The sequence below is a fragment of the Chelonia mydas genome, chromosome 12, assembly GCF_015237465.2.
Source record: "Chelonia mydas isolate rCheMyd1 chromosome 12, rCheMyd1.pri.v2, whole genome shotgun sequence".
Taxonomy (NCBI): Eukaryota; Metazoa; Chordata; order Testudines; family Cheloniidae; genus Chelonia; species Chelonia mydas.
In genome coordinates this window covers 41,224,455-41,244,411 of record NC_051252.2, presented here as the reverse complement: position 1 = coordinate 41,244,411, position 19,957 = coordinate 41,224,455, and the positions used below count along the sequence as shown (strand labels likewise).

Sequence of the window (19,957 nt, the reverse complement as noted above, 5' to 3'; positions counted from 1 at the left end):
CTCTTTGTAGTTAACGTTGGGAATGGAATCATACATCACACGGTCACTCCTTTTAAAGGTGATCTGCAAAGAAAAGGGGAAGTTGCCCTGTTTTTGCTTTTTTATGATATCTGAAGGGAGGTGAATCACTCCCCTAACACTTAGCATTAGAAATTAGCACCCACTGGGGTTCGGGGCTTCAGCAGAGTGGGGCGGAAGCCCTGAGCCCCATCAGACACCTCCCGCAGGGCTGAAGCCCTGAGCCCTGGCAGGTGTGCCCCGGCTCTCTAACTTCTGAAGTTAGTCACATGTGGCTCAGAGGGTCAGTAAGTTTGGCCACCCCTGGTCTATTCTGTTTTTCCTGAAAGGCTCTATAGATGACTGGGAAACTTGTAGGATATCACAGTACAGTATCTAGGGATTGAAACCTAAACTGAAAGGGAAAGGGGTACGAAGGCTGTTTAGAAATCTGTGTTTGTATATATTTAACTCAAATGCTTGATAAACAGTTGGGGAAAGTATCATTATTATTAAACACCTCACCCCTTCAACAGTAGACTAAGAAAGCTCCCATTCCAGTTCTCTGGTTCCCACAAGGAGACCTCCAGCAAAAAACAGGAAAGACAAGATTTGATACTCCTAATATTTCTAAAGAAAAAAAAAATAATTTGAGAGAAATAAGACACGATGCAAAACTATTTCTTCCTTTGCAGGTCACCTTCAAAGGGAATGTTAAAGGCTTGAGCTTTATGACTCACTCTTGGTTTCATTCCACTTTTTGGATTTTAATACTAAGAACCTGAACATTGCAATGGTAGAACAGAGGCCCTCTCAGACACACTGTTGCCCCCACTGAATCTTCCTTCTTCTTGATTCAACTCTCCTACACTTGTTAACTCCGATGGGGGACTGGATCTCCAAGCCCCCTCCAAGGACTACATATCAGCTCTATTCCCAGCTCCATCCATCCCCTCACCCCCACCCCCAGAAATTCAGGTACGAGGTCTGAGCAGTCACTAACCTCTGCTAATAGGAATCGGGGGGGGAGGGGGTAGAGCATGAAGTCAGCAGCAGATGAAAATTCCACTGTCATTTCAAATATTGTAACATGCAGCTACTCTGTTAAGCTGACGTCCCCCTGCCTCCAGCACTCAGAGGGGAATCTCTCTCCACCCCATGCCTGCCAAATTCCCACAAGACACTTTTACATTAAGTCAAAAAGGTCCAAATCCTAGCTCCTTGCCCAAGGTCCGGAGGGAGGCAGAGAGGACATCCTGCTTGGGCTCTTAGCATTCCTCAAGGGTCTAAGCACATAGAGATTTCTTCTCCCTTGAGAACGAGTTGGGAGGAGGAGAAGAGGTGTCACTACTCTGGAGCACTGCTAGCAGAGCCCTAGAAGCCCCTGTAATAGAGGACTAAATACAGAAGAGGCGCATAATGATGAACCCCAATGACTGAGCAGCTACGAGTTTCAAGATTCCCAGGGGGCCATCCAATGCCTCTCTGGAGGTGCTCACTTCACAGGCCTCATTAATCTTTGTGTTCCCTGACTGTATCATGACCTTCAGATGCAAAAGGAAGAAAAACCAGTTTCATCCAGAATCCTGACAGGATGCCTATTGCATGGAGGAACCAGCTGATGCTTCACGTCCTAGTGGCCTCTCAGGCTAATGGAGGAAAAAGGAGCAGAAGAGGAAACTTCAACTCCCCCAAACTAGTCTCCCCCTTCCCACCTTCTACAAAGCTCACCTCCAAAAATTACAAAGGGACTCACAGTAAGAGGAAGAATCTTCAGAGAACATCATATGGTCCAGATGCAGAGCTGCTGCCAGCCGGGCCCTTGGTCCTAAGCCCAGGGACAGCTCACTTCAAAGCAGCTGAGAGATGGGAAAAATGAGGAGGGTTACCCTTCAAGGTGAAAGTGGTATCCCTGCCTCTGGCATCTTGTTAAACCCAGAAGGAGAGAACTAGCCAACACTCCTCAGGCGGAGTTAAAGCTTTTGGGGCCGTTTGTTTTGAGTAATTCTCAGGACTCTTCCAAAGTTCTGCTCAGATGCTTAAACATTTGCAGTTTCAGAGGAAACTGTTGCGAGCCTGCAAGGAAGGGAGCTTTTTAGGCATGACTGCCTTGCCACTTCAAGTAATTCCAGGACCTCATGCCGGAGGGAGCCAGGCATTGCTCTATAGTACTCAGCACATCCCTTCTAGGACACTACACTAAGCAAGAAGAATGAAACTCACCAGCACTCTATCTCATCACCCCTCCTCATCTAGTAAGGGATTGCAAATATGCCGTGCGAACGGCACTTGTAGTCAGCTAGCGCATCCTTCTCCAGCACCAGTCTTATGATGTAGCAGACATTTTTCCTCCTTTTCCCCTACTCCTTCACTTTGCAAATGGACTAATAGAGTAGTTGGCATGCGCCTCCCACACTCCCCTTGCTCTCTGACCCCAGTATATACACCAAATCAGGTCTACTGCAGAGATCCCAGCAATACCTGCAAGGCTAGGAAGAAAGTAAGTATGTCAGCCTGCCCTTTTAGGTCTCTCACAGTTGTACCTGACTGAAGTCTTCTCTTTAAAACTATTTTACTGGCTCTCCTAACCCGGACACCTCTGCATGTAGAATTTACACACCAGGAACCACTGGGAGCAGAACAGATTAAAGACGACATTTCTGCAGTGGTAAAGCATGGATTCCAAAGCAATCCCCTTCCCCACAGCAGGGAAATAGGCCCTTCAGACAGCCCCTCTGGATTAGACATGGACCTTTCACCTTTGCCAGATGTGCACATCCACTCCTCTCCATACCATAACTGCTATCATGGTACAAGTATTTTACTGCCACTGTCATTGCCCTCTTTCCACTAGATGAGGCAACACATACTAACAAGTATGATCCATTAAAAATCTAGCACAGCTGCTCAGACCAGAAGGAGATTCATATCCCACCCCATTCCGAAATAAAGGTCAATTAAACCAGAGCCCCAGGCATGTCTATAATGGTCCTGTGGAATGAGGCCCCAGGAATGGAGGTGGTGGCAGCCGTGACTGCAGCAAGGTAAGAGACGTGGAGGAAAGCTAACAAGACTAGACTAGGAGATCTTAGTCTACAGTCATTTTCTATCTGAAAGGCAAAACAGACCCTGAGCAACTTCTTCAGCTCTGTGAGCAGACGTTTTCCCTGGGACTCACTCTTACCAACACAGACCTCAAACCTGCTACACTAGCTGGCCTGCTCTCTTTTCCAAGCTGAAAGAATACAAATCCATAAAGCCCCCAATATGTGGAATTATTTAGACGATAAGAGAAGATTATGAAGCTGAGAAATAGCTTCAGACTCAAATGCATGTTATGGCTCCCTCCTCTAAATAACTCTAGTCCGAGCACACCTAGAATACTGCTAATTCCAAGCACCTGACCACTAGAAAAGCACTGACAAACTGAAGGCTATTCAGAGCAAAGCAACAGAAATGGCAAGGGGATGGGACATAAAGTGCTTTCCCTGTTCAATACAGATTACAGATCTTCTATCATTAACCCTTACTACAGTTCTGTGACAGAACTAAGTTTTAGCTCATTTTATAGATGGAAATTGAGGCACAATGGTTAAGTGACTGGCCCAAAGTCAGGATCATGACTAGGCTTGGGCATTCCTGACTTCAAATCCATGCTCTCATCAGTAATCTGCATCTCTAACAGCCTACAGGTATTTGAAAGATGCAAATGGAAGGGAGGGGAAAGAACTCAGGATAGGAATGCATATAACTAAGAGTAAAGGGGTGAAATTCAGAAAGGGAAGACTTAGGCTCAAGAACTTTCTAGGAGCGGATGTTTTAAGGCTGTGGAATCGTCTCCCAAATGAAAGGGTGGAATCCCCATTGCTTAAAACTGAATTGGACAACATAGTATAAAAAATATCCTGTAGGAAGCAATCCTGCATGGGATACGATAATCTAGCAGGTCTTTTCCATAGTCAGCTGCTATGATCGTGTTGAAAGGGAGATGGTCAAATCCCCCAAGCCACAAACCGTCTCTGGAAGGGAAACTCCCCTCCCCCGACTGCCTGCCTGCGAGTGCTGCTGGACTTGCCATTCGGCACAAGGCATTCCGATTGCCGTCCCCCCGAGGGCCACCGCCTGCACGCAGTCTTCCTGCTGCCCAGCCTCTTGTAATAGCTTTATGTAAATTAAGACAGACTCTCACAATTTGCCAGCGTGCACTGCACTGGGAGGGGGCTGAGGGGAAGGGGGGCTTCACGTTAGACATCAACAAAGCAGAAGGTTAATTTGAAACTCACAGCCCTGCTGCTTGTAGGCTTGTCTCTCCCTCGCCCTCCCTGCCTTGCTCTCCTTTCTGTGCAAAGCCTGACATCTACAGTTCTGTCTGGCACAGTAAGGGGCGGCTAATCGGAAACGCACGCAAGGACGTTGGGTACACAGCAGCCAGGAGCTCTCGCGCTTCTTCAGCGAGCACGCAGCCTCTCAAAAACACAAGCCATGCCGGCACAAATCCACTTCAGCCTGGGGATGGACCCCTCTCTGGAACCAGGAGGGGCTAGTGTAAACCTAGTGGATGCCAAGTGTCAACCATTAGCAGGCTTCTCCTGGCCTGACCAACAGCACAGTACACACTGCTTCAACTCAGCTGGAACTGGCTTTTACTGGCGTGCACTGATGCTTCATGCTTTCACATAAAAGTCTTCACTCTTCTAAAAGGGACTAGGGCCTCATCCTACAATCTCGGTAACCAGACAGCAGGAGCTTCAATTGTGAACAGTCTGGGGGAAGGGACCATCTCTGTTATGCATTTGTAACAATGCCTAGCACATTGGGTCCTGACGTATGAGCGGGGCTCCGAGGGGCACTCCTGCAATGCAAATGAAATAAATAAAACATGATAACATAACCAATCTAGATGGCAGCGCACACACAAACCTACGTCAACAAAATCAGTGCAGTTCCGTTTCCTGTATTGCCTACAACAGTAGTGGTCTTCTGCCTTCAGTCAGCCTCCCACCTCAGACTCTAGACCTACAGCCACATCTTTCAGGTACACGTCACTTCAGCACAGAGGATACCTTTGGCAGGCCAAATCCCCCACTGTCCCCTTCATCTGAGTGCAACCCTTTCAGGCTTCCCAAGTGCCTGCCCGTGTATTTTGCTTTTATCACTGTATGTACTGCATCATACAGAGAGAAAACAAAAAGCTACGCGCACCTCACTTGATAGCAACAACGCAGGTCCTCAGATACTCCAGCAATCTGTGCAGGGATTTATCCCATGCTCCTCACCAGAACATCTGGTATACATGCTTAGATTGCTCTGAGTTCGTATACCAGATACGTTCGTATACACGCTAAAGAATGGTTACAGTATGGGGGGGGGGGGGGGGGCACGCGAAGGGAGGTGTTAAAACTCTGTTACCTAACAAGCTGTTTTGTAATTTGTATATCATTAGCTAGAAGAAGCAAACAGTCTCTGGTACAGACACCAGGCAAGCCCCTAGAAGGAAGCCCCTACATTTTATTCCAGAGTGGTGGTGATTCTACCCATGTCCTAGCCAGCCAACACCTCCAGAAGCAGGGACAACTACCCTAGGTTATCAGTGCACCGAGAGGGACAGAATAGGTCAGGAGTATTCAGAGGAAAAACAGTACTCCAGTGAGCTGAGACTTGTTTCTATTCAGTCCTAGGAGATTACTTTTCAACAGGTGTATTCATACCAAAGTTACGGTTCTGAAAAGACTAAACATACCGCAAAGCGGAAACGTCTTTATGAAAACACTTCGGGGGGGGGGGGGAGGGGGGGGGGGGATTTTCTATGGATAGACTGCAACACACAGTATTACTATCACCAACACCCCAAACCTCACCGCTCCCCAAAGAAACAGCGAAAGACCAGAGCCTCCTCCCTCAAATTTCACCTCTCTTCTGAGACATGAAACTTTAAAGCCTGAGTACTCTGGGCTTGCACTTTCCACCTTCCTGGGAACACAAACTGTACAATTAATTAAGGACCATAAGAAAATGTTTGTGTGCTGAAAAATCTAATTTTGCTGCTTTGCTTTAACAAGGAGCATGCTTGTAATTTGATAACACCAAAAAAACCAGACAATTAACAGTTAAACATCTTAAATATAATAATGAATTCAAGAGCAACACAGAGACACCTGGAGAGCCATGTAAACATCAAGATTTATCAGCAATGGAGAACATCTTTAACAATGGCTACCAGAACCTGCTTCTTCCACCTCAGACCTAACTAACAGGAACCCAAATAACCTGAGATCCCCCTGGACACAGAACACTTTGCTACGAGCAGACACTCTGGGCTACACGCAGAAGCAGGCAGGTAATCTGAACGCTGTGCTGCTCCCATTACAGAATCAGTCAGCAGGTCTCCCCTCTTCCGACACCCCTGAATCAAAACATCATTTCAAACAAGACTGAACTTTACCCGTACGTTTCACCCTTTCTCTGAAAATATATACAGTGTACACCTGGTCTGGAACACTGCTGCTCTTTAAACTGTGGTTGCTCTGGAGATACACACTTCACCTCCCCTGCACCAACAGACAGACATTTTCTGTCCTGCAGAACCAACAAGAAAAACAATAGTATTGGAAATGGTCACTCCTCTCCAGTTCCAGTTCTTTAGAAACTAACCCAGCTGCGTGTGGATGCACGCATGAACTGACACCAGCTAAATACAAACGTTTTAACAACAGATGCTGGCTCCGCATGCCCCCAAAATGGGAGACTTACCGCTTCAGAGGCTCAGCTAACTGGTAAGTTACCCAGATAAAACTGTGCCAGCCAGGTTTCTTCACACATATGCAATGAGTACACATAACGTGTCTGCATTCTCTCACCGAGGGCAGACAGAATTCCTGAAATAAGGGACAATGAGTAGGAGCGCCCCCATTTTCATCTAAAAGGGAAACCTTAGCTATGTGCTTTTTTCTTACATAACTGAGTAGAATATATTTATTCTTGTGAACCCTTTGCTCCACTTAAAAAACCCCACACACACGAATTGTAAATCAGGGACAAAACAAGAGGCAGACATTCAGTTGAGCTTCTTGTTCTGCCCTTATCTCACCCCATTGTGCCTAGGCAGTTATATTTAGGTACACATTACGGTCTGTGGTACCGAGGCCCCCCTCGGGCACTACGTAGAATGCAGATTTTCCAGACAACAGACCACAACAGCTCCGTCAAAACCATTAGAGAGTCTGCTGTGCGGAGGCCTACGCACAGATGTTTGGATTCCCATTCTCCTGACACGACAGCCCTCAACAACTCTATCGTGGCAATGTTAGTTCCACAGATTAAAAATCCTATCCAAGTTTAAAATGACAGAAAAGGAAGAGAAGGAAGCAGAGGAAGCTCTGTGCAGGTGCTGAAAACAGTCTGTTCCTAGAAGAATTTCTTTCATCTGGTTCTCTTTTCCTCACCTCAAAATACAGAAGTATAAATCTCCTATAAGGGACTAATGGACTACAGTACAATTCCAAATGGGGGGTGGAGGAGGGAAGGGGAAGGGGGAGAAGAGGTTGAATTATAGGAAAACAAAAGAAAAAAAAATAGAATAGCCCTGCATACAACGTGAACACCTCATCTTAGCCGTGGGGAGGCTTTTCTATGGTACAACCTGCAAAATTTAAGAGTTCATAACAGAAAAGCTGACAGACCTCTAAATACAGCATCCCAATTGATGCAGATATATTAAGGTGGGGGGGCGGAGGAGAAGGAGGGGAAAATCGGACTCCTGCTTTGTTCATGGACCATCTCTCCCATCTGATGCATCAGTTTATATTCAGCGTCATACAAACCACACAAAGGCAGGTGGTATTACATTAAAAAACAAAGTTAAGAGCCTTAAGAGGTTTGGGGGGATTGTAATTACTCTTTTCTAAAAAGAGCCACTCTCTCCTATGTGCAGTATGTGTTAAGACACCTTTATAATTAATTAAATGACTATATCAGAAACACTATTCATACAAGCCAGAGTACAACCCAGAATAAGATGGTTGCCTAATAATTCTTCCAGTACAGACAAGCAAGCTTAGAACTGACGGGGGTGTGGTGTATGTGCAGTAAAATATAGTAAAAAATGGTGCCTATAAAATACTAAATCAAGTTCAAATAACAGTCTTACGTCATTTTTTGCTTTTTCAGAACAACATTTTTATTTTAAGAAGTTGAAGAAAGTGTTAACAGAGACACGAATGCAGTCAGCCATATGTGCATCAGTTTAGGATTTAGGAATTTCTACTGAATCTGTTCAACTGCTGGCCTGGCCTACGGTAAATCTGCTTCATGTTGTTCCACTCGTCTCTCTCAAGACACGAACTGAAATGGTGAAATTTAAAGAATGAGATAAAAAAATCCTAAAACAAAGAGATTAAAAGATGGACAAATGTTTTTGCGTTTATGTCTCGCCAAAGCGATTGTTTGCTAGACTCTGCTCTGACAATAACCATGAGGAGGCCATCCAAAGGCGCTAAGCACACAGGGAGACTTCTCCTGCTGCCTTTGGTCCGAGTGAAAAGCACCTTAGCTCAGTTCTCCAGGAACAAAAGGCCAGAGCCATAGAAGGGGAAAGAGGTTACCCAGGGTTTCACATTAGGCCAAGTGTCAATGCTGGCTCATTTTTCACCCCAGCTTGGATACAGAAAACCTGAAGCAAACAGACGAATGGCCACTCCTTTCCGAATATAACTAGACATTTTAAAAAAAAAAAAAACTTTGCCGTTAGAAATTTGGTTTCTTTTTCTTCCTCCTCTTTCCTATGTTTGTTTGTTTTTGTTACAGACTGAAGAATGCTTGCAGAGGAGAGAACTCAGCTAGATAGCAACGTTAGTAACATCAGGAGAACAGGGCCCATACCTCTGAAGTCAGTCAACTGACCAAGGAAAGGAAAAAGCCACTTAGAAATGTTTAACTGGAGATGAAGAACAGAAATAAAGCGACAGGGGGAAAAAAAACTTGAAACACTTTCGTTCTTTTCACAGCAGGAGCCCCACTAATGCTGGCCTCAGATTTGCAAGTGAATTGCAGTTGTCAGAACTTTTTTTGGGGGGGGTGGGGGGGGAAGGGAATGGTGGGGGGGAGGTGAAGAGGGGAGTATTAAAGGCATTAAAAAGGGGATCGAGCACGAAAAGGAAATTGAGATGAATCATCGCCTGCCACTGCAGCCCATGGACAGGCCACAGAAAGCTGATGTCTGAGCATTTAACCAGATATTGGGATTGGAGCCTCTTTCCAAGCAGGCGAAACAGAATGACGAAAAGGCACCATACGACCCTCAGCCTTTGAACCCAGAACTTACTTCGTCCGCTGCTGCACTTCCCCACATTGCCCCAGGCTCCAGCTGAGAAGGGGGGCGGGGAGGCACAACAAACAACTCAAATATGAAAGGAAATGACATCAGCAAACTGAAGGACCTGTTTAATAGAGATCAAAACAAAACAAACTTCTAAACCTTTTGAGTATACAAGAGACCTCTCTCAAGAAAGACAGAAAAAGTCACCAATGGAAAGCAGATATCTAGCTCACAATAAAAAAAGACAGACAAATATAGTGGGGTAGGGAGGGGGAGAGAACTACGAAGGGGCCAAAAGCCCAGCTAACTTTATTTTTTCCTCCGCTGATACTTAATATTTATTGATGTTTAGAATCTAAAAGCCATGCTCCGTGTTTCACTTAATACAGGGCCAGACAGTTCTCCCTAATGAGGGAGCATTACAATCAGCTTGTAATACTGAATTTTTAATGCTACCAAGGATTCTGTTACATAATAATATGAAAACAGAAGCAGAAAGTGGGCTACCAATGACATGACACACTAGGTCACTGACATCTACAAAACATGGGTCCTTCTTCCCCACATTACCATTTCCAATAAGTGCCAAATCCCAGTGCAGGTGGCTAATATTAAAACAAGAGAACAGCTTGACTGCCTTTCGCTAACCCCAACCACGATGTTAGTTTAACGCCAACATTTCACATAACATCTCGTATACTAATATTAGAATTCCTGCTCTGTTGGGATCAGAAGATTTTACAAAACTTTTTTGAAGCATGTGGGGAGACTTGGCACAAAAATATAAACTTTCTTCTCTTTCAGAAAACAAAAGAAAAACAATACAATTTAAAAGTTCACAAAACACACACACACACTCACACATATAAATACATATAGCCTCTGTTTCTCCTCTGTAATACCCTAAGACTGTAAATCTATAACCACTGCAATGATTTAGTGATTAAAAACATGATAACATATTGTGTAACTGCAAACCACAGAATGCCTGCCAACTCTCCTCCAAGATACAGGAACAAAACTACAGAAAACGTGTTGCTTGCAGCAATCTTCCTAAACTCGGCTGAAAGATTGTAATGAAAGAACAAGACATCAAAAAAAAAAAAAAAGCATTGATACTATGCGATTACGGGAAAAAATTAAAGAGAGCTTTAAATATGTAATTTGTTAGTGCGAGAGAGTCCATCTAAACCTGCCTTTCCTTTTTCTCTTTTTTTAAGTTTGTTGTAACTGGAATAACTGGTCTTGTGTGATGTCTTGCATATTCAAAGTGCTTCGTAATAGGATATGGAGACTGAACATTATTTGCCTAAACTCAATGGATTTTATTTTTTCCCCTTCTCCCCACTCCATTTTGGGGGGGGGGGGGGAGAACGGGGGGGTGTTGGCTGAGGGCAGAAGGGGGAGAAGCTTTAAGCTGTAAAGCAAATACCTGAAAGGGGAGACTGCAATTTGTAACATGGCGGGGGGCGGGGGGGGGGAAAGCTAATTTTTTTATTTATTTTTTTATAATATAAAGGCAGCTATGGGAGTTTTGGCCTCTAAGGAACCAACTTGACCCCATTCTCTCTATTCTCTTACTTCCCCCATTGCAGGATTCCTGCACCTTCAGTGAGATTCGAACTCAATGTGACCCCAAGGAGGGAGTCACTGAGCCTCCAGAAAATTGCTCCATATTAAACGAGAGAGAGAAGAAGCGAGCAGGCAGAGATGTACATATACACACCAAGTGCTGGATCTACCAAAGGCCAGCTTCAAGCACAGTTCAAAAGAGAAACAAATCTTTCTCTGAGCCCAAAAAGAGTTTAACACAGTTTCAAAAAACACACCCCCAATTTATAAATTAAAACTAAAATGTGTGTGTTTTTATATACAAAATATACACACACTGCTCTAGAGATTTCATTTTAAAAAAGCATGAATCACCTCCGCTCTGAAGCAAAGGAGGACAGTTTATTCAGAGGAATCAATAGGAAAGAGCATTTGCAAATATTTAGATAAGCACTGTGCAATTCAGCATTAAGTAATTAAAAACTGAAACTGAGAAAGGAGGGATTGGCCTACAGTGGCATTTTCTGCCTTCACCTTTCCCATCCCCTAACCACAATCTTCAAAACTAGCTCCACGTACACTTTAATAAAATAAAAGTGCTAACCAGACTAAACTGAACTTCTCTTTCAAAATATATCCCAAACACAAATTCACCTAAGGCAGCAGGATTACAGGGACTGGCAACAAGGATGGAATGGTGTCTACACTGGAACAATTTTTAAAAAAATTAAAATATTTTTAAATTGCTTTTGGTGTATTAATTGTACAGAATTATAGGACATTTAACACAGCAGAAATCTAACCCTAGATTAACAGAGAAGGGATCCTAGGAAGTGTTATTGTTCATTTGAAAGACTAGCAAACTACATTAATCCACATTCAGGAACTGGCCGAGTTTAAAGACATCTCCTATTAAACCTCTCAACACCTACCCGGAAAAAATACATACAAAAAAGCCACTGAAGAGAAAAGTAAAGGGACGGAATTTGAAAGTGAGGCAGACAAAGTGTGTCTCCTTCCCAGTGACAGTTGCAGAGAGCCGAGCAGTAAAGTCGGGGGTGCTGGATTGCAATTAAATGCACACTAGGAAGAGGGAAGCTGCACTCGGGCAGTCTCGCGGCAGAGATTAGAGAAATTTACAGTAAATGGAGGGACACGATTTCAGCACATTGCCCTATCGATTATGCAGATTATTCTGATCAATGTTCTCCTTGTCCCCCACAAACCTGGATTTTAAACCACTCCGACCAAGTTCCTGTCCCTCCCCAGGCACTCTTCAAAAAGAGAAACCCGAGCACGAGACAAAAATCTCGGGGGCACCGAGCCGAGCCCGGGAGCCCGCTCCTGTCCCGAAGTGAATTTCTGCGGGGTGCAATTCGTAGCCTAGCCCTGCGCCCCGGGCGCGCTCCTGCTCCGCCGCGGAGCTGAGCGGCCCCGCCGGCGTCACCCCAGCCCCGGGCAGGCGATCCCCGCTCCTCGCTCGCTGCCATTGTCCCTTGGCCCCGCCGCCGGGGCGCCGCGGGCACGCCGCAGTCCGTGGGCGCCGGGCATCTCCTCGGGAGCAGGCGAGTCCCCCGCCGCCTGGGGCTCGCTGTGCCGGAGCCGGAGCCATCCCCGAGCCCGAGACACCTGCGAGCGGCAGCCGGAGAACAGCGCGGCGGGCGGGCCGGCCGCGGACGGAGCTGGCGGCGGCGATCGCGGGGGCCGGCGCGGAGCGTGTCCCGGGGCAGCGCCCCGGCCGGCCGGCCGGCTCGGTCCCCGGCGGGGCTCCCGGACGGCGGGCGGCACAAAGTTTGCTGCGGGCTCCGAGCTGGGTGGGTGGGAGCGGGAGGGAGGAAGGGGGGCAGGACCAGCCCCATGCAAAGCAGCCCGAGCGCCCCGAGCAGGAGGAGCCCGAGCGGGGGACCGGGCAGGAAAGTTGCCACTTACACGGTCGCTTCTCCGGCGGCGGCGGCGGCGGCGCTTTAATCCCGGGCGGCGGCGGCGGCGCGGGGGCCCCGGATCCCATGCAGGCTGCCGCGGCGGCAGCGGCAGGAGCGGCGCGCTCCGAGGAGGAGCCCGGGGCAGCAGCAGCGGGAGCAGGAGGCAGCAGCCGGAGCCGAGCAGGAGCCGCCGCCGCCGCCGCCGCTGCCCAGCAGCAGCATCGTTGTCGGGGAGTTTGCAGCCCCCCGGAGAGAGGGGGCCACGGGCGGCAGCAGCAGCAGCGGCGCTCGGGGCGGAGCGGGCGGCGGGGCTGGCGGTCGCCGGAGCAGGAAGCGCCCGGACTCAGATCTGATGATTGGGAAGAAAAAAAACTCTTTGGATCTTTATTCTGCTAATTAGTTTCCTGCAAAAAATGGCTGATTAGTGCAGTGCGCATGTGCCTCATTACCCAGGCACGACGGGAAGGGCTAATTAGCCACCTTCTGGATCAATAAGATTCAGCCCAGGCGGCGGGGGAGGGAGCGAGCGGGCGAGCGGGCGGGGGGAGCAGCGCGGCGGCGGCGGCGCAGCGAAACTTGGGGCATGGGGCCGGCCCGGCGCCGCTCGGGGGGGCCCGCAGGACCCGGGGGGCGCCGCCGCCGCGCCGGAGGGGGCTGGGCCGCGGCTCCCGCGCCCGCGGCGGCGCTGACCGGCTCCCGCGCTGCCCGGCGGGCCGCGCTCGGGGGCCACCTGCCCGGCCAGGCCCGCCCCGCGCCGCGCCGCCAGGGCCGGGCACCCCAGCGCCGGGAAGTTCCCGCGAGGAGCTGGGAAAGTTGCAGCTGGAAAGAAGCGCAACTTTCTCCGTCTCTAGGGGTAGGAGCAGAGGCAGGGCGAGCTCCGGGAGCGCCTCGAGCCGCGGGCCCGGCGCGGAGCCGGCCCTTCCCCGGCCCCAGGAGAGCGCCGCCCAGGGCGGCGGCAGCCGCGGACCCTACCTGCCCCCAGCCCGAGCGCCCAGCCCCGCAGAGCCCGCCGTGTCCCTCCGGCCCGAGCCTCAGCGCCCAGCTGCGGCCGGAGCTTTCACGCCAAGGATGCACTTGTGTAACTTCGCCCGCGGAATTAGCAGCCTCGCATGCCCCGTGCACGCGTGTCCTGCGAGCAGCCGCCCAACTCCCTGCGCCCTGGGAGGCGAGTTCGGGGGCGCGGGCTGCGGGGAGCCTTTAATTCCTCTGCCCCGCCACGCGTGCCCGGCCCGGTGCGGGAATCCCCCGGGCTCACCGCGACCCTCGCTGGGGAATAAAACTCTTTTTATGCAGAAAGCTCAGTTTAACAAATCGGGGCTTTCCTCTCCAGGAACCAACATCGAGTTCCCATTCAAACTTTCCTGGCTGCTTTTCCAGGCGGGACAGCTGATCAATAAAGCCAAGTCCAGCCTCGCTGGAAATCGGGCTACAGGTTTCACCAGCCATTGCTGCAAAAGCTTTGTCATTTTCTAAAAATAAAAAGCTAAAAGTTATTGTAGAAGAAGGGGCTGTTTTTGTCCCCAGCACAATGTGTCTTTTGTGAGGTTAATGCCATTCTGGGGCTCTCTATAGCCCTGGACAATGGGGAGCTCCAGGAGGCGGCTCTGCCTCTGCCTTTTTTCTTGCTTGCTTTCTCTCTCTTTTCTCTCTTCCCCCCCCCCCCCTTTTTTTTTTTAAGGCAAGGATGTAGCATTCCTTCAGTCCCCACAGAACCTGGGCTTTGATTAAATATTTCTTTATTGTTACAGTAACATTTTTGCTTTCAATTTGTTCCATTTGTGATTATCTGAACTTTCCATTTGCAACAGTTAATCGCTCTTTTTCCCCAGCCCCATGTCACTGTAAAATGTAGCTGACTAGAGGGAACCTAGCATTTGAATTTTTAGGAGATGGGCCAGGCAAAAAACAGTCTAAAATTTAATGTTTCTTTTTTTTTTTCCTTTTTCTCCGTCTCCAAGAACCTGTGTAAATGTTAGTTTTGTTGGAAAAAAATGCAGCCAAATTATGTCTTCATTGAACACCTAGACAGGCTTTAAAAATGTCAGTAATTTTATATTTTAAAAAATAGTAACCAAAATAAATAAAACCTCCCGATTTTAGTGTACGGAACAAGGAATCCAGTTGCAGTCGTTGTTTCCATTTGGGAGATTCTGAATATAGATGGATTTCAAATTGTAATATAGTAAACTGCATGCTAAAACTAGTCAATATTTGTATTTTTAATTCTCTAAACCTGCCTAGCATGCATTATTTAATATTGAGGTGATAATTTTGGAGTCTTCACAATTTTAGTAGAAAAGGGGAAGGAATGCTAGAAATCCAAAGAACTGCTATTATCTGGTAAATTAATAAAGGTATTTTGCAATTTTTGGATGCTTGAGATATAAGAAAATGGGCATTTAAATTGGTATATAATTTAATTTGTAAATTATGAAAACTGAGGTATGCATAGAGGGTGTGTCACTATTTGCCTGTATGTTGTTTGTGAATTTACACACATCAATAAGTATATGAATGCAAGCATGTACTTTTGTCAGCCTTGTGGAACAGTCATGGAAATTTACCTGTCCCTGCACAAAAATCTGTTTGCCCCATCTTACTCTGAGGATAACTGAAAAAAATAACTTGCCTCTCAAAAACAAAATATATATATTTCTACTTGCCTCGGGCAAGCAGAATTTTGCAAGGCTGCTCCATGTGCTGTCTATAGAGGTACACAGAATTTGTAGCTGTCATTCTTTGTGAATATAAAACAAATTGCTTCAATGCTGGTGAAGCTAGGAGAACAGAATAAAGGCAACAATTGCCTGCTCATTCCCGGTACAGTTTTTAAGGAGATTCTGTTTTCTCCAAAGGTTGTAGATGTAGTGGGACAGTCAGGCAGGACCCATTCTCTGTGTGCACATTTTTCTCCAGGGTACAGGAGAAAGTAAACCTGTGGATAAGGGGCAAGGAAGTCTAATACCAGATACTATGGTGATAGGTGCCTTAGAAATAACATACATGCACGCACCCTCTTAGACATGTACATTTCTCTGTGCAGTCTAGCCCTGTGTTGCTGTCCATTCACTTCCTATGAAAACGTATAGTTCCATAAATGCAAACATGCCGAAGTGCATATGTCTGGGTACTTAACACTAACCAAACATCCTTCTTTTTGGCTACTCTGTGGTATTAATCTGGCTCTGCTGCTCTCTCTCTCCCCGCCTGTGACAGTCTCTCAGTGCTCCTGCATTCTTGTTCTTCTGTGCTTTCTAAGTGATCCGAAGTGCCCAGAAAAGGAAGAGGGCAGCAGCACAGCTGGGGTTAGAGGCAGTAATGCTACTTATCCATTTCTGAGTAACTAAAGGGTTAAGCAGCAAAGCAAGGGGAGAGGGTTGCACTCTTCCTCTTTTTCCTCCCAGAGTCAGGTCCAGTCACAAGCAGCTCTGCTCTGGGGTCAAGTCCTAAGATGCCTTTCTTCTGCCTCTGGAAAGGGCAGAAGATGAGGCGAAGGGAATTAAGGGAGCTGGGGAGAGAAACAAGGCTAGACTAAGATGAGGAGATAGGCCGGGGGAGGAATCTCACCAATAGGATAGACAAGGAGAAATAGAAGAAAAAATGGAAGAGTTCCCCTTTTCAGTATACAGAGGTTGTGCAGAGCCTACTGCGTCATCTGAACTGTCCTGCAGTTATTAAACCCTTATGCAAACACAGAAATCTGACTAAAGGATGCTGAAATAGCTGTAGATAATGGTTACAAATGGCATATAGTAAATTTTATATGTACAGGTTGGTAATAGTAATTAGAAAATTCAGTTGTTCTCTAAAGAGTTTGGAGACTAAATTCTATCATTAAAGTATAAAATATCAGTTTTAGTCTTGGGTTTTTAAGTGGAAATCAACATAACCCCAACTGCAGAGTCACTAGGGCTGCCTCCATTTTATTTATATACACACCTTTACATTAATATAAAAGTATTTAATCTTTTGTTTGGATATCTAATGTACTTAACAGAAAGCTCTCAAATTCGCCTTGTAAGACTTCCAAAATGTAACTGTTTTCATGTAGAAAAACAACACGTGAATAATTACATCAAGAAATACAAACTTTGTCCATCTAATTTTTTGACCTGCATATCTGAGGGATATGTATGTAGCAGTATACCATTGCATTTATCTATTTTGCACTGATGGAACTAAAAACAGTGTTTTGTACAACTTAAGACTAATATATTTACAAAATTTGCTTTCCTTTAAAAAGTTGCATGAAGACTAAAGAGTTTTAGGAACACACTGGCTGGAAACTGCTTAATGCCTGACACATCGGTTATGGTTTTCTGCTGACTGAGCTCCCAGATGAGTGGTAGTTATCCATGGTGAACAGACTTGGGGCATGATTCTAGGTCCCTCTGTCTTGTACGGAGGCAGGGTCCTTCCGTGGAAATGCAGCTTGGCTACCCAACCGTCTGGGATGAACAAGGTTCTTCCTGAAGCATGAGTGGGACAAATCCGGGTATGGCCCCCGTGAAATCAAATTAATGCAAGGAGTTAGCAGGGAGCCACAACCATGCCACAATTTAAAACAGAACCCCAAACTGGTTGAATACTACTTATTCTAATGTTTTGGGTGAGAGGGAAGTCATTGATGCTGAAGACAGAAAAGACCTATTATATCTTCCAATCCATTAGCCCTAAGGAGCAGTTCATGATAATGATGCCTGCATGTAAAGGGAAAAGTTCCAAGCTGTTTTTTTTTTAAATTCCTGTTTAAATACGACAATAACCCATTGTAAAACGTAACCCAGTTTAGAAAAAGTCCATAATATGAATTGTTGATTTTCTGCTTCTTGGAAATATGTTTAAAGAATCAGAATACAACAGAGGCCCAGAGTCCTTGAAGTAGCTCCAAGTGATAAAGTCTGCCACTCATTTTAAACACAGTGTGCATTGTGAAAATACAGGTCAATTTGAAGGCATTTGTCAGATTTCCAGTTCTCTGGTCCTTTGCAGTGGAAATCTGCAATCAAACCTTAGCACTAAGAGTTGGGAAGGGTCTGGTATTCTCAGCATTTATTTTAGTTTACCTGCAGAATGCTTTGGTTGTTTGTTTGTTTTGTTTTTTATTTAAGAGTTTGTTTATATCAAGTTGAATGCAGAGAGGGATGGGGGGAAAGGTTAACTAACATGAAATAGATCAAGCTGGTGCATTAATTTAGGGGTTCCTAAGGATACGAAACAGCACAAATAATCAAAAGCATTTGCTTGCAAAAGAGTTATGCAAGCCACTGAAGTGATCTGATGCATTGTGCCCATATACATACATTTAGCAAGCAGCATGGAAAGGGATATGCCAACAGCAGCACATTCATTGTTGGGATGCAGAAATGCAGCAGGGCTAGAGAGATAAACGGAGGGCTAGAGAGAGACGCACTGCTGAGCAATTCTAGCAGATGTATGAATTTCTTCTGGAGGCATGTATGCGTGTATTGTTTAATGGACAGGAGGCCGAGTTCCTTTATTGCTGAGAGATGGATACGCTCGAGGGATGTATGTATTTCTTCTGGAGGAATACATGTTGTAGGATTTCGAGAGAGAGATTTCTGGAGTGAGGAAAATCAGGGGGATGTTTGTTCTCTCCCTGTTTTTTCGTGTCTCTTCCCAGATACTCTTTATTCAACGACTACTTTTTTTTAAAGATTCAGGCATCGATTTTTTTTCATCACCGGAAGTATGTTAGTTACTTAGAATGAAAGGCATCAGTGGACTAGTAGAGCTATTTCACACCCTTGCCTTTGTCACTGTTTAGAGCACATAAATAGTCCTTCAGGGGTGTAACAGCATCATAATAGGGCTGTTATTTCAAACAGTGTTTCTCAACCTTTTTGATACCAGGGACCTGCTTGCTGCCTTCCTAAACCGTGTCAGGGAGATCTCAGGGACCAGTGTTGGTCCATGGACAAGTCATTGAGAAACACTGATTTAAAACACATATATTTGCCTATTTTTGCAGGTTTTAATGTAAGGTATGGTAGATTTTATTGTGATGGAAAAAATGAACTCATTATGTAGCTATACATTTTTAAAAAAGAATCACTGAGGAAAAAAATCTTGGCATTTAATCAGGACTCACTAACCTGATATAAATATTGAGCATCATTTCCCTCTGAGCTGTAGCTTATGCCTGAAGTACTTTATGGATATTTGCTGCAGTTGCACTAGTTTTATGCTTGTACACCTCCTGCCTGTTGTACTGATGTCATCTTCAATATTAGAATTTATTAAAATATTTACAGAAATCACTGAGTTAGGGTCACTTCCCTGAAATTTGCTTAAAAATCAAAATAAGCTCATAGTAAAACTGAATGTCTGGGAACAATTTTAAATGAAAAAGGTGGGATTAAGTTACAGAATAATATAATTAAAAAGATAAAATAGACATCTTGCTTTCAAAGCAAAGGGATAAATTAAAGGTTCTATATTTTCCAAAATAGTTCACACACAATTTGGTATAAATGTATCAAATACACAAAAGAATCTGCATCTCTTCAACAGTCAGGGCCCTTCAACAGGAAATCTTGCAAAGGAGGGACTCTCATCCACAGTTCACATAAACCTCCTCAAATCGAAGACAACACTAGATCTTCAAGGGGACGATTTTAAAAGGCTTCCGGTGGGAGTTAGACACCTAACTGGCCTTTGTGCTTTTGAAAATCTTCCCCCTAAAATTCTTTTGGAGTGAGATGGAGGCCTAAGAGAGAGAACTTGAGTCAACAGATTCTTCAGTAATTTAGATGCCAGTGCCAAACCTGCTAACCTTATACTGTACCAGCCTCACTCCCCTTGCTCCCAAAATTCGAAGTTGGAAAATAGTGAGATACTCATTGTGAGAGATGGGGACAAGGTCCCACCTACATCCATTTTAGTCAGATATGTTCATCACCTTACCTTTTATTAAAAATATTGTTTTTTCTCTCTAAGAGCCTAATTAAAAGTGCACAAAAATCTGCTGCTGTGAAGATTTATGCTTATTTTATAAAATCATACATACATGTAAAATACCTCACACACGTTCATTTAAAAGAATTACATTTTTGTATGTTTGTTTCAGAATATTTCCTATATATAACATAAACAAGTTAACATTTGCAAGAGAGAGTGTCCTGTTTGAGACCTGCCTATTTGAAGATGGGAC

The 19,957-nt window shown here is 45.6% G+C and overlaps 1 protein-coding gene across 5 annotated transcripts in view; it reads right to left on the bottom strand.

The window, feature by feature from the left end:
• Window positions 1-13,292, bottom strand: part of ZFHX3 (zinc finger homeobox 3) — a 285,820-nt gene extending 272,528 nt beyond the window's left edge. For all 5 annotated transcript variants that reach the window (XM_043526091.1, XM_043526090.1, XM_043526089.1 and 2 more), the window contains exon 1: window positions 12,791-13,292. Coding sequence is in view for 1 of the 5 variants with exons in the window: in XM_043526092.1 (XP_043382027.1) it covers window positions 12,791-12,869 (79 nt within the window). In the remaining 4 variants the exon portion in view is untranslated. The remainder of the gene's footprint in view (window positions 1-12,790) is intronic.
• Between the last annotated feature and the right edge of the window lie 6,665 nt (window positions 13,293-19,957).